General features: G+C 34.1%; 1 protein-coding gene across 2 annotated transcripts in view; it reads left to right on the top strand.

Annotated features, from left to right (window-relative positions):
- por (Protein-serine O-palmitoleoyltransferase por) overlaps nt 1–14,421 on the top strand; it is a 78,551-nt gene that overhangs the window by 12,870 nt on the left and 51,260 nt on the right. For both annotated transcript variants that reach the window (XM_081762486.1, XM_081762487.1), the window contains exon 2: nt 11,120–11,367. In XM_081762486.1, the coding sequence (XP_081618612.1) occupies nt 11,136–11,367 (232 nt within the window). In that variant the 5' untranslated portion in view covers nt 11,120–11,135. The remainder of the gene's footprint in view (nt 1–11,119; nt 11,368–14,421) is intronic.

Here is a 14,421-nt window from a genome sequence, read left to right as displayed (position 1 = left end):
GTAATGGCAGGTTTAGTTGAGTACTGCTACCATGTTTTGAATCTTTAAGGAAGTATGCCTTCTGCAGAACTTTACCCTCAAATTTTTATCAGCTGACATTTACATTTTATAGATTACAAATACATTCCTCAAATTCAGTAATACTATATATACACAATTATCTATTAACGTATTACTAATGTGATTGGCAAACTGCTTGTTTTCCAAATTACGTACATGTAAAGGTAACAAACTGAACAGTTTCATTGCATTATATTTAAAATTTTGCTGCGTCTTGCATAATCTGACAGACGGCGTTTCTAAATTCTCTTTGTACCTTGTATTATGATCATGTACGTTAGATCGCAAATTAAAACTAGTTTGTTTTTTCTTAATATACATTAAACTACAATAAATATTTATTGAAGGAACTGTCATGATTCCGTATTCTTTGAAAATATCCCTACAGGACTCCGTATCAGGTACACCTTTAATAGGACGTAATGCCTTCTTTTGCCATTTGAATACATCCTTTGCACCTGCAGAGTTTCCCCATAGTAAATTACCATAGAATAAATGTGAGCGAAAGAGAGCATAATATACTGAAATCATCATTTCCTTGGTTACAGACCTTTTAATTTCCGCAATACATATAGAACACGAGCGACTTTTTTTTTTTTTTTTTTTTTTTTGCATAGTTCCTGAGTGTGTACTGCCTAGTTTAATTTTGTATCTAAGTATATGCCTAACAACTTCACATAATTCTGGTTATTCAAGATACACGGTGGTTTATTTGGGTAAAAGAAATGAGTTTCTGTTTTTGTCGTGTTTAATACCAAGTTATTTGTTTGGAACGATAAAGAAGAAGCCTTTAACATTTCTTTATTTTTAATGTTTACATTGAGTATGCTATGGTCATTTGTAATAAAAGTAGTGTCATCAGCATACATTATTGTTTTATACGGCAGACAACTTGGTAGGTCGTTCATGTACACAGAATAAAAATGGGCCTAGTACCGAGCACTGAGGAACGCCGGTCAAAGCTTCGAACTCACCAGATGTCTTATTGTTAAACTTTACTATTTACCGTCTGCTAGTGAGGAAAGTCTTCAGAAGAGATAGTTCAATGTCGTTTATTCCATAGAATTGTAATTTATAAGTAAGATATCGTGTACAACTGTGTCAAGGGTTTTACTTACATCAATCAGAGTAATACACGTATATGAGCCGGATTCAAAACCATTTAGTATTTCGTTTACGACTGTCTCGACAGCATCAATAGTGGATAGCTCCGATCTGGAACCAAAATGGGCTACATTAATAAGTTAATTTTGTTCAAAGTAAGGGAATGCTTGCTCTTTAACACAATACTATATTATTTTAGAAAACACTGCAACAAGGGATATAGGGCGATAGTTACTAGGGTTACCTGTATCACCCTTTTTATATATAGGTACTGTTATTTACTTTTAGGCTATCAGGAAAACAACCGTCGTTTAATGTCCAATTAATGGATTAAGAGATAGTGTGTTCTGGTTTCTACTTCTACCAATATGTTCATCACCACGAATTTGCCTTTCATTGGCCTTCTGTTCACCGTGGTTACTTTCTGAATTCTTTCCAAGATACAGATTTCCAAGAATCATTGTTTTGTCGACTTTTGCAATATCTACGTGTCTTATCAGTGTATTGCTGTACTCAATATTTGATGTCTTTTTGGAAAGTGAGCAACCAATATAATATGCTCTTCATAATAATCATTTTGATGATATTGTGCTAAGTTCGTTAATGGAATCAATTCATTATCATCTTAACGTTTAACGGTGACTTTAACGGTGGTTATCTATATTTCATATCCCAAAGAGGTAAGAGGATTTTTGAATTCTCACTTTGTAGTAAGTACAGGGCTCATAGCGAGTTACTTTTTTTTAACTAAAAGTTACTTTTTTTCAAGTTGGTCCTAAAAGTTACTTTTTTTCAATTGGTCACTAAAAGTTACTTTTTTTTTCAAATTTGTCACTAAAAGTTACTTTTTTGGGAGGTAAAGTGACTTTTTTGAGTGATTTATGTTTGCATTCGCAGTTTTCTAAGAAAAATATACAAGTAAATGGATAAAGGCAGAAACTTGTTACTCAGTACTCTTCTGAAAGCTTCAGTACTTGCTGCCACATGTGAAAGAGTCAGCTTTATTCTCACTTCAGCTTTCATTCTTTCTACAGCACAGTAGATGGTTGGTGGATGCTTAAGCTCTCAAGGTGGGGTTGAGAACCCTTCTGTGTCTATTCTTTCTTCTATCATAATAGTCTTTTAGTTTCTCTCGTAATAGTTAACGCTCTGCTCAACGTTGTGAGTGTATGTTTGTGTAGTTATCATATTCATCTTGTGTTATGGTTCTTATATGTTCTTCTTAAGAGTAGGTGATGAATTTGAATATTTTATGGCTTTGAGAACTCTCAATGGTAAGTTATATATAATGTCTGGGATGAAGAAATTCGGAAATAGGCCAGAACTGGTTCCACTTACTCAGAAGCTTCTTACATCTGCTAAATCTGCTTACCGTAACTACAAAACATACTTAGAAAACATAAGAAAGGAGGAAGCTCAAAAAGAAGAAGTAAAGAAGAAAAGATGAAATAAAACAACAAAGAGAGAGGTGATGGAGAAATTGACAAAGCAAAAAAGGGCATGATGATAATATTGGTCACTTTTCAACTATTTTCAAGAGACCAGACCACTATGAGCCCTGTAAGTAGCCAGAACGATTATATCTGGCGACTTTTTAATGGAGTCAATTTGTGAACATCTTAACGGGTAACAGCTACTTACGGTGAATATTTATATCCCATATATGTAAGGGAATTTTTAGGTTGTTTTCTTGCAATATATAACTAAAGCGATTAGCTCGGCCCAGTTCGTTATCAGTCCGTTAACGTCTTAATGGATATCGGTGGTTATATAGATTCCATAACCCATACATGTATCCTAAGTGAAGTTTTGAACTCCATTTTCTGCAATAGATCACTAGAATAGTTATTTAGGCCGAGTTCTTTAATTGAGTCAATGTGATAACAACTTATCCGGTAACAATGAAATGAAATGATATATTTAGGTTTTACGTCCCACGATTATGCCGGTTAGCCTAAAGGAGACGGTGATTATGAGAAATGAATGAAATGGTGGAATGAAGGAAGTGGGAGGAAACGGGAGAACCCCGAGAAAACCCACGAGCACGGTGTTTGTCCACCACCGGTAACAATGACTTTGATGGTGGTTATCTATATATCTCATAAGGTAAGCATAATTTTGAATTGTCTTTTGCAGTATATAGCAATTATGATGATCGAGTTCGTTAATGGAGTCAGTCTGTTAACGTCTTAACGGATAATGATAAAAATTTCGCATGATTCTCTTTACTCTCTTTGCCAAAGTTTTTTTTTTTTTTTTTTTTTTTTTTTTTTTTTTTTTTTTTTTTTTTTTTTCAGATTCCGCCACAATAGCCATATCATTTGCAAAGCAGATACGCTAGACATTTTATCTCGACTCAAAAATTCCTATTCACTACTTGAACATTTCTTCACTGCTCTTGTAAATATATTTGAATTATATCGTGATATGCCATATTTCTTTTTTGTTGAATACTTCTTACAGTTGTGCTTTCTTCTATTCCGACTTTTAATGCTTGGTTCATGTGTAAATTTCAAGTTAAACTACTCGCTGAGAGAGAGAGAGAGAGAAAGAAAGAAAAACGTTTATTGTAAGAATTATTAACGTGTAACAGTTTTGCCAACTATCCACTTTGGCTTCATCAGACACTATCTATCTGATAGGAGACTATCAAATGGCTTCATCAGACACGTATACTAAAAGCGAAGCTTGAACATTGGAAAACATTATTGTAAATTTCAAGTTTTGTGATTGAAGTGTTTTCATACGTAAGTTTCTTGCCGTTTGACTCAAGCTTCCTTAATATCTCATCAAAATTATCCTGTTCACAAAGATCAGAAGACTCTCTTAACCAATGACCTCTACTATATTTTCTTCCTTTTGTGCAGAAAGCGTTTATGTATTACTCAATACAAACTTATTTTATTTTTAGTGTTCTTTTCTCATCTAAGTCAAGAACTAGTCTTCAACTTCCTTATTATTCGTTCATATAATCTGCTCAAAATTCGAAACTGGAATTTGCTGCATGTGATGGGAGAATATCTTTTTTAATATTCGCTTTCATTATGGAACCTAAATCTCTCTGTAAAGTCGTATGGTGACTCTCTTGTCATATGATTACCAATTCGAAAGATGTATGTATACATATATATAATGTAAAATTTTCTGTTCTATAGGTTCATTCCCGTTGGCCTATTGCCGTTTTGTCTACGGACCTTCCAGCAATATATATCATTAGCTCAACCTCATCTTAGGACACGAAACTAAAGACTTAATCACGATTATTTTTGTAATTCTGTCTTAGATATTGGTAACATTGTAGATCTTATAAAGCATATTCGAATTTTCTGAATAGTATAAGGGTAAAGAGAGAAGATAGGAGGTTTTAAAACCGTTTTAGAAAGTGCCAACTAAATGACGCTCAGCACAGGGTCAATCCATTTCAAATCAACCAATATGGTCGCTATCAAAAAATAGTTTTTCTTACCTTTGTACACAAAGTTGTACTATACAACAAGTAGCCCTTCAATTTTTTTTTTTTTTTTTTTTTTTTTTTTTTTTTTTTTAGATGTTTAGTTTGTTTATGACGAACCGTTTTATTAGCTGTTTGAGCTAATTTTGAACTTCATAAATATTTGCTTTAAACTCTGTAGCTCCTATATATTTTAAACATTTCGTTTAAAATACTTAAAATAATCAGTTACTATTTCATCTAATACTGTTCTGGTCCATTCATTTTCCATGCTCGTTATTCACATCATTAGACGGGGCTCCTATTAATATTGGACGCTACGACCCTGAATATGATGAAATCTTTATAGAGGGAAAAATTGAAAGTGACTTAGTTCTTTCAAAAATTTAATTTGAGAAATTACGGTTTTCGTTATTTAAACTATAACATTCAAAAATGTTTTAATGATATCTATAGTACAGCAGGCTTAAATGTACACTAAGTATCAAGTAGTACATTTAATTTACTTTAAATTGTCTTTGTGTTTCAAATAAATATCTTCAGCAATAAAGGAGCTACTGAGTTTACCACAAACCTTTGTAAAGTGCAAAAAGTTTACAAAGATATTGATATAAAACGACTCCTCATAAACAAACTAAACATAAAAAAAGAAGAATGAATGAATGAATGACTACTGGTTTACTTATACTTTATAATCGTAACGTCTAACTTTTTTTTTTTTTTTTCGAACTCACGGAACAGTTTAAAAAGGCTAGTGACTACCTATTCAAGATCAGTTTCTCGAATTTTACAAGACTGGTCGGTACTCCCGTGGTTCTGAGAGATGAACCATTATACCCTTCAACTGCCCTGCTAGGAAAATTTCTTCATGTATTTTTCAGCCTTAGTGGTGGGTGAAAGTATAGTACGCGACAGAACATAACCAATTTTTTCCTCGAAGATAAAGATCTAAAGGTTTACTTGTCCCTACCATAAATCCTTCATTGTAACTAGATTTCGGCGTTGCCGCTCCAATTCAGGTAGAGCTGTTCAAAGCTCTCAGTATGGCTAACCCCATTATGGTTATCGTAGTAGCATCGTACAGCGTTTATTCCGTCTGGCATCTGCAGCTTTTACAGCGTGATTGAAGAACGTATATTTCGGTAGCTAGGCTTTGCAGTCAGCCCACATCATGTGAGAATATATGAAAGCGATTTTATTCTATTTTGTTCAGCTTAAAACACAAATTACTTTGATGTTTATTATGTCGGGAAGTATGTAAATGTTATCGAATAGAGCAAATCTTCTTTACTCCCGATCGAAGCCTTTGCATATATATATTTTTTTCATAAATGATGTAAAGGCAATGCTCTAAATAGAAGAGGGGGAGTATGCGGGGTATACTTTCTTAGATCTTCCAATTCGAGCACTCCATAAAAGAATAGCAACACAGTTTAAAAACCGAGATCTTCCTATCTCGAATATTTTCAGTGCGTAGCTGATGCTTGTTGCATTGCGACATTGGGTAGGCACAGCCCCTCATGGACCGTAGCTCCAGGGAGTCAGTTTAGTACTTATCTATATTTCCTAGCTAATTTTCTCACTATTTCAATAAGCATTTTTATTTTATTACCAACGTCCTAGTCACACTGGAATATCACTCCCCATGAGATCAGCGAAGTCAAGCAGTCCTGGGGCTTGTCAGTGGAAAGATAGGTGTGACTATTCGTACTCACCAGACGGTGTTGGCGCTGCGACGTCCACCCAGTGTCGTGAGGACAATTGGAAGCTACGTGAAAGAAAAAAGTAGCGAACTGCAGTCCAGAAAGCAAGCATTAATGGCAGGGGTAGCCGATCCGCTGACAACACATCACCCTACAGGAATGAGTGCCATAAGTCCAGGCCTTCTAAGGGTTGTTGCGCCAGGAATTTATTTATCATTAGGCCTATTATTATTGCTAATAATAATAATATTAGTAATAGGCTTAATAAAGATTCTGCTTGTTTGTCTGCTCTGCTCGTAAGTACATTATTTCTAACTTTATGACATAGTTAGACAGGCCAATAATTGATTAGTTTCTTTCTAATGTGATCCGTCACGTTACTAGACGATGAAAACTGGACAAGCCACAAATTAGGATACTACACACAGGAAATTAATGATAGCTTTATTACTCAGATATTAACCTGCATACATTAATAAATATGAGGATCTAGGTACTTAATAGGATGCTTTTTAATGATTTCTTTTTTAAAGAAAAAAGTTTTAAATTGTCATTATAGACAGGTGGCCTGTCGAATAATAATAATAATGTTTTCCCAGGATATTGAACAAAGTTATCGTGTCTTGCAAAATGTTTTTGATGGAGACAAGGATCATGCTGTCATCGAGATGGATCAATCGTCCTCAGAAAGTGAGGATAACGAAAATGAGGACATGTTTTAAACTCTTGAAGTGTCAAGTTCCAATTGTTTATTTTATCTATTTATGTGAGAATTTTCAAAATGATATTCAATCAGGTCTGATATAGTGCTTTATGTGAGATTGATTCTAAGTTGCATGAAGGGTATAAACAACAGTAATAATAATAATGCTATTTATAAAAGACTAACATTAGTGCATCACACTAACTCCTAATAGTAAATCACGTTCATGCTCATTGCAATAATATAATGCAATAATTTAGATTTGGGCATTTATATTTATTTATCCGCAAGTTCGTTGGTGGGCTAACTATATATATATATAAAGTGATTGCAAACAATTAGAGCTCTTAAGTGTGATTTTAACCTATAATTAGTAACTTTTCAGGTAAACAGTATCTGCCCGATACCCATTGCGTTTGGTTTACTCGATCCTTATACCTGATAAACCCGTTTGGACCGTTTGACCTGATAGACTCGTTATAAGTTCGTACATGATGATTAGAACAATTTGTGTTACAATAATAGAGTGAAACAACACACTATTTACAATCATGACAGACTTAGCTTGTTTTCATAAAAACAGGGTTATCAGGCCAACCTTATTCATATGGTTCAATCGAACAAACCCGATTCATACGGGTAAAAATACAATATCGGTCCAACGGACGGTCTAGGATCGATTCTATTTTCCGAGCATTACCGAAAATGCACAATAGCCTGAAACGTCTCGGACGTAAAAACTATCATATTATTATTATTATATTAAAAGGAGAAAAAATTACTTGTTGAATGACCTGTACGTATTTATTCCTATTTTAAATGGTTATTGTGTTATTTATCTGCTTATTGGTTTGCAACACTCAGAAAGAATAGTTCGAGGCTTCATTGTTTACCCTGGCGACAGGGAGAGTGGCTAAGCTTTTGTAATACCGGCAACATCCAACTGGTTGAGAAACCATACGTGGCCGATAAAAACCATATGACAGTTTTACTGCTGATAAGACAAGTTGGTTTAGCTTTGAAAACCACTATAACTAGTTTTTCTGCCTGAATGCAGAAATACTTATAATGTTGTACGTAGAGTAAAATTGAGTTCTGGAAAGAAGGATCAGGATAGCATGAAATTAAATTCAATTTGGAATGCTTCATTCATGTCCAGAGTGGTGGACGAGTATCGAACCAAAGGTAGCAGTGGTGAAGTGAACAGAGTTAATTCTCTCCCTCGTTCTTCCTATTTGGATAAATTGACTATCAGTTTCTCGGAATAAAGCTGTTTTGCTTTCTTAGTATTTAACACGGCTCTGGAGCAAAGGTTGGAATAGCTCAAATGGGACATAATTACCTTCCAAATCTGAATTTCTTTAAACTTATTTTAGCCAAATTATTAATTTTTAAACCAAATTTCTCATATTGAAGGAATTAGTTCTATAGGGTTGATGGGCTGGGATAAGTCTTGAGTCAAGGCGTAACGTTTAAAGTGAATATGGTGATAGTAGACAACACGGGATTTGAGAGTTGCTGAATCACAGTTAAAAATATTACTTATGATAACACACTCAATTTACCTTAATCGTAATCTTAAAATTAAAATTTAAAAAAAAAAAAAAAAAGTTGAGAAATTTATGCATAGAAACTTAGAAACAAATTAGAGAGAAGCCAAACTTACAGCATTTATTAATTAATGTGAGAATTTTAGACAATAAAGGGATTACTATATAGTGTTAATTCTGGAATTTTCTTCTCTATAAAGTAGTTGGTTTAAATTATTATTCCCTAGATTGACCAATTTCCATAGATTTAACTTGAAAATGGCATGACTGCATTTAGTCGGTGTATTAATATTTTCATTATCTTCATATTGTGTTCCCACCTCAAACAATAAAATATTACCTCAAACACTAAACATCTCTTGTTGAGTGAGTATAGGCGAAACGGGAATAGGCAAAACGGGAGTACTTGTTTTACTTACAAAATAAGATGAAATTGAGATAATTATATAAATTGCTGGAAGGTCTGTAGGCGAAACGGGAAGACACCGTTCTATATGGTAGAGCAAAATACGGTATACGGGTGTTCGGACTTTCCCATCACCTTTTATTGCAAAATGTTCCTCTTTAATACAAGTATGTTAAAATAAGTGAAGTTTTCTCCAATTATGTAGGTTAAAAATGAAAGGAACCGAATGACCAGACGTCTTAGGGCTTGTTGGTTAGGTTACTCTCAATGACTGGGCGTCTTACAGAGGAAATGAAGCTCAATGGCCAGGCGCCTTAGAGAGTTGATAGTTTGGTCAACCGGGCGAGATTGATAGTTCCTAAGGTATGTTCTCCTGTTTTATATTAAAATGTTGCTGACACCTGGTCAGTGCGTCACCTTTCGAATGTTGATGATGATGAGCAACGTCCTCTTCGTTGCCGTCGTTTGTAGTGTGTTTTTCTTTTTACTTCAAGCACGCATAGTAGAACATAATGTGAAGACACATGGAACCTTTTTCGTTTTAATAATTTCGTTGAAAGGTTTCTCGTACTTATTCCTCAGTGTTGCAAAATCCATTGTAATTCTCATTTACTTCGTTTGTGTTTTCTGTAGTTTAAGTATACGGTTGACTTTTGCTTTGCCACAACTCCTCAGTGTATCGTTTCCATTTGCTTATACATTCGTTTTGCTGATACCTGCCTTTTAGATGGTATCACCCGCATGTCCCTCGGACATCCCTAAGGAGGGAAAAATTGAGGAAAATAGGGATTTTTGCTGAAAAATCCCTTTTTTCCCGGTTTGGAGCCCTCTGACGCGGCCCTGGGTAAACATAGTTCCAAAAATCACTTTCAAAAATACTACGTAGTGTACTAATTGCATGTGCCAAATACCAGTCTTCTATCTTCAACACTAAGGACGGGAAAAATATTTTCCTCTTCTGCGAATATTCCCAGAATGTCCCAGAATACCGTATATAAATTTCAAAAAATTTCTTGACACGTCCCTAATTATCGTAGGATCACGATTCATGCACCATCCTCTTCAGAATAGAGCAGGCTTCCAGATTGTATTACCCTCATGTCCCTCGGAATTCCCTAAGGAGGGAAAAATTGAGTAAATAGTAATTTTTGCTGAAAAATCCCTTTTTTCCCGTTTTGGGGTCCTCTGTTGCGGCCCTGGGTAAACATAGAGTTCTGGAAATCACTTTCAAAAATACAACGTACGGTAGTGTACTAATTACTTGTGCTAAACATCAATTTCCTATCTTCAATACTAAGGACGGGGCGGGAAAAATATTTCCGTCTTCTGCGAATATTTCCGAAATTTCCCAAGGATACTATACAAACTTCAAAAATTTCCTGACACGTCCCTAATTATCGTAGGATGATGATACATACGTCGTTCTCTTTAGAATAGAGTACGCTTATAGATGGTATCACCCGCATGTCCCTAGGACGTTCCTAAGGAGATTACAAGTGAGGAAAATAGGGATTTTTGCAGAAAAAAATCCCTTTTTCCCGTTTTGGGGCCCTCTGGCGTGGCCCAGAATTAACATAGAGATCTGGAAGTCACTTTAAAAAATATTTCTTATGGTACTAATTACTTGTGCGAAATACCAATCTCCTATCTTCAATACTAAGGACGGGAAAAGTATTTTCCTCTTCTGCGAATATTTCCAAAATTTCCCAAGGATACTATACAAACTTCAAAAATTTTCTAGAGTTTTTATATATATATAAAAACTATATATATAAAAACTATCTTATGAAATATGTAGTCCTATAACGATTTACATCATTTTTCTTGTTTCTTGATTGTGTGGTTATTTTTGTTAGTGCATGCTACTACAACTTTGGTTACGAATTTTATTGCAGCAGGCATCGTGTTTTTCTACAACAGAAATACCTAGGTATAAATTAAGGAACAAAAAGTAATTTTGAAATATACTTTAGTATGCGAAATTAAGAGTATGGGAGATATGCCATATTTTATTGTAAAAATAACACAATTCGGCAATAATCGGTTAATAGACATGATTTTTAAGAAGTTTCAGACACAAGAGGTGTAACATTCTTTTGCTCATGTATATCACATTTCTTTATTTTTTCTTCTCTATTTCAGTAAAAGTTAAGACAAAATGAATGATTTCGATTACGACTTATTTGACGAGGTGGATGATATTCCACCGATGTATGACGACCCGTACACAGCTGGAGCCAATCTGTGGTATGAAGAAGATGAAATGGATGATGGAGTTAATATTCGAGAACTTTGGGAGCTATGTATCGAGCCATCGATGAGAGACGGCCTCACGCATGTTGGAAAATTGTTATTATGGTGCTTCCTTTTTAGGATATCCACACAAGTTGGTAGGCATATTTTAGATACGTCGACGTGAATGCTGTAATAGTATTAGTCTACAAATGTTAAGTACAGATGTGTATTTTCTTTTGAAAAATCTCCTGAAGAGATCATTAAAAATACGAAAAGTAGAAGTAAAGTTCGCCACAGTAGTGAATGTAGTTTTATTTGCTGGGAAATGGCCATGGTATTTTACTAAATGGAGATACAGAAAAGTATGAGTACATTAAGGTATTTGTACTATAGTATATTTCGTATAATCAAATGTTAACTTTTTTTTTTATTTTGATTAATGTCGTCACAAACGTGAATATAAGAAGCTAAATAAAGATGTCAACAGTTAGTAATTTAATCTAATATATTTTAATCGAGAAAAATAATGCGGCAGTATTTTAATTACTTCATTTCCTGCTACGGATGTGCGAAAGTTATTTCCCAGTGTTAAAGCCCATAGCAAGTTTTCTGTAAAATAAAATCCAGAGTGGTGAAATAAATGTTTTCACTTGCCACAATCCATACCATCTTCAACATAAGTTCCAGTCCGTAGCTGGAATACTATGCACTTCAATATGAAGTCATCAAGTAAGTCCCATGTGTATCTCCGCGTGATACTGAACGAGGGCAGTTTCCTCAAGCCCATAGCCAAATTAATATGTCATTAATTTCTCTATAAGCCACAGATTGGATCGTTTTGAGCAACACATACGTTAAATTTTTTTTGTTCTACAATAAAATCCAGTTTTCTAAGGTGCAAGATAGCTTAAAATTTTGAAACTTCCTTTTTATTTTCACTATAACGGCCTATAACCTATCATTACTCATGATTCGACATTTTTCTAGAATACATTCTGAGGTCGTGAACCATTCATAATGATGAATAAAATTTTCAGTTCTTTAAAACAATGTGATCTGGAAAATACCTTGAAATTCATGGATTTCATTGTAATTGGTTATATATCATATTAAGAGGTAAGTTCTGTTGATATCTACTCGATTTGCACGGGATATGTTTCTTCCTTTTTTAATGGTAAACGTTTCCTCAAATGTCTTTAGAGGAAGTGAATCCGTTCAGTACGTTTTTGCCCTTAATAAAATAAAATAGTAACTTATGATTGTAAGACTATACTTCAGTTACACTGTTACACCCAATTATTAAGGAGGTAATAATAGTAGAAATTTTAAACGTAAATGTGAACAAATAGCAGTGTAACATGTGCGCCACGGGAAGGAGTTTGGTTGTATGTCCTGATATTTTCTAAATTAATATTGAAACCGGAAGTTTTCTACTACTTCCAGTTTCAATAGAGGGATAAAGTGAAGATGAAGTATTCTCTTGGGACGCTTAATTAAATGGAAAAAACCGCTTCTCTTCATCTATTACCGTCTGTACTCTATAACAATCACCGTTAAAATCGAAAGTGGTGATGATTTTCTGCCACTTTCGGTTTTAGTAGAGATGTTTGAATGGAGATGAAACATATTCTTAAGACACTTAATTGATTACAGAAAACCCTTTCACGGTACCTCTTATGGTTTTCACGAACCACGAGATAAAACTGGAAATGGTTGATTTCTGCTACGTCTGGTTTAAGTAGAGAGTTAAGGGAGGAGATGAAATGTAATCTTAGGACGATTAATCGATTGGAGAAAACTGCTTCTCGCTATTTATTACCGTTTTGTTCAATAGTGATCAATGTTGATTTTCTGCCACTTCCAGTTTTCACTTTTGTCAACGAACTCCATTCCTAACTTTTGATCCTCTACATCAGCGTTTCCCAACCGGTGTGCCGCGGCACACTGGTGTGCCGTGAATGGGCCGCTGGTGTGCCGCGAGAAATCGAAACAAAATTATTAATTTTATAGCAATCAAATTGCAAAACGTAGAGAAAAATGTATATTTGTATTTCACATTACTATGAACCTCTACTATGAATCTACAATTTTAAGTTTCATATACTGAGAAAAATCCGTTCTCCAGACAGCGGTATATTGTACAAATATACGGAAACCTCTTGCTTACTACAGGAATCAGGACGAGGCATACCTATCCTTATGTTATATATGCACTGCCTAGATGCATCCTAGATGCTATATATGCCTTAGATGTTACATCATGCCGTTGCAAACTATTTCGTAACTTGAAAATTTAAAATATCATTCAATCCTTTAAAAAAAAAAAAAAAAACTACATTTGTGTTTTAAAAATAAGAGATATTTGTTTGTTTGTTCGTTATTTAGTGACCTTCCTTCTTAGTAAAAAGGTTGGATACAGTTTTTAAAAAGAAAGCGTATTTTTAAAAACCTGAGTCCAATTTTTCATTGCATTTGTTTTCTATTTTTAAATTTGAATGAAAAATAAGCATAATTATTTACCACGGGGGAAAACCAGTGATCGAGCTTTTTTCTCTGTGAGGAGATCAACAATAACAGAAAAAATACCACTGTGTTTTATATTTACAAATAATAATATCTATAAGTGTGCCGCGAGAATCCAAGTAACACCCGTAGTGTGCCGCAAGTTGAAAAAGGTTGGGAAACGCTGCTCTACATTGTGACCAAACTTAAATGATTGATTTTTAAATATTTCCACACAAGTTTTCTTACGATAACTAGGTAAGTGTTGTATATATGTGAATAAACCTTGCGCATACCATACGTACTGATTTCTACAAAACAAAAATTTCATTTTTAATACATCCTTAATTAACTACAATTCTCAGGAAACTGTTTCTCCTGTATCATGTACTCCATTGACCATAATGAATTGTAGTGTTTTGTGATATAGCAGTAAGGACTTAATTACGTTTAAGACCATTTATAAGGCAGTCTGAAAAAATAGTATTTACTTCTGTTACAGCAATCTATTATTCAAACATTTAAAGTGTAATTTAATGAAGTAACTGAGATTAAACATAACATGATAGCAACAAATGCTGTCTGATTTTTTTTTCTTTTTTTTTTTTTAATAAAAGTTTTGTTTTCTCTTTTGCAAGTAACCAAATAATTTTACGCTCATGAGTTTACCGTGTGTAGAACGCATGAAAAACCATAATTTAGAGTCC

Source organism: Thermobia domestica, chromosome 6 (genome assembly GCF_964235325.1).
Source record: "Thermobia domestica chromosome 6, izTheDome1.hap1.1, whole genome shotgun sequence".
Lineage (NCBI taxonomy): Eukaryota > Metazoa > Arthropoda > Insecta > Zygentoma > Lepismatidae > Thermobia > Thermobia domestica.
The sequence above is the reverse complement of the archived record's forward strand: the minus strand, read 5'-3'. Positions and strand labels throughout refer to the sequence as shown.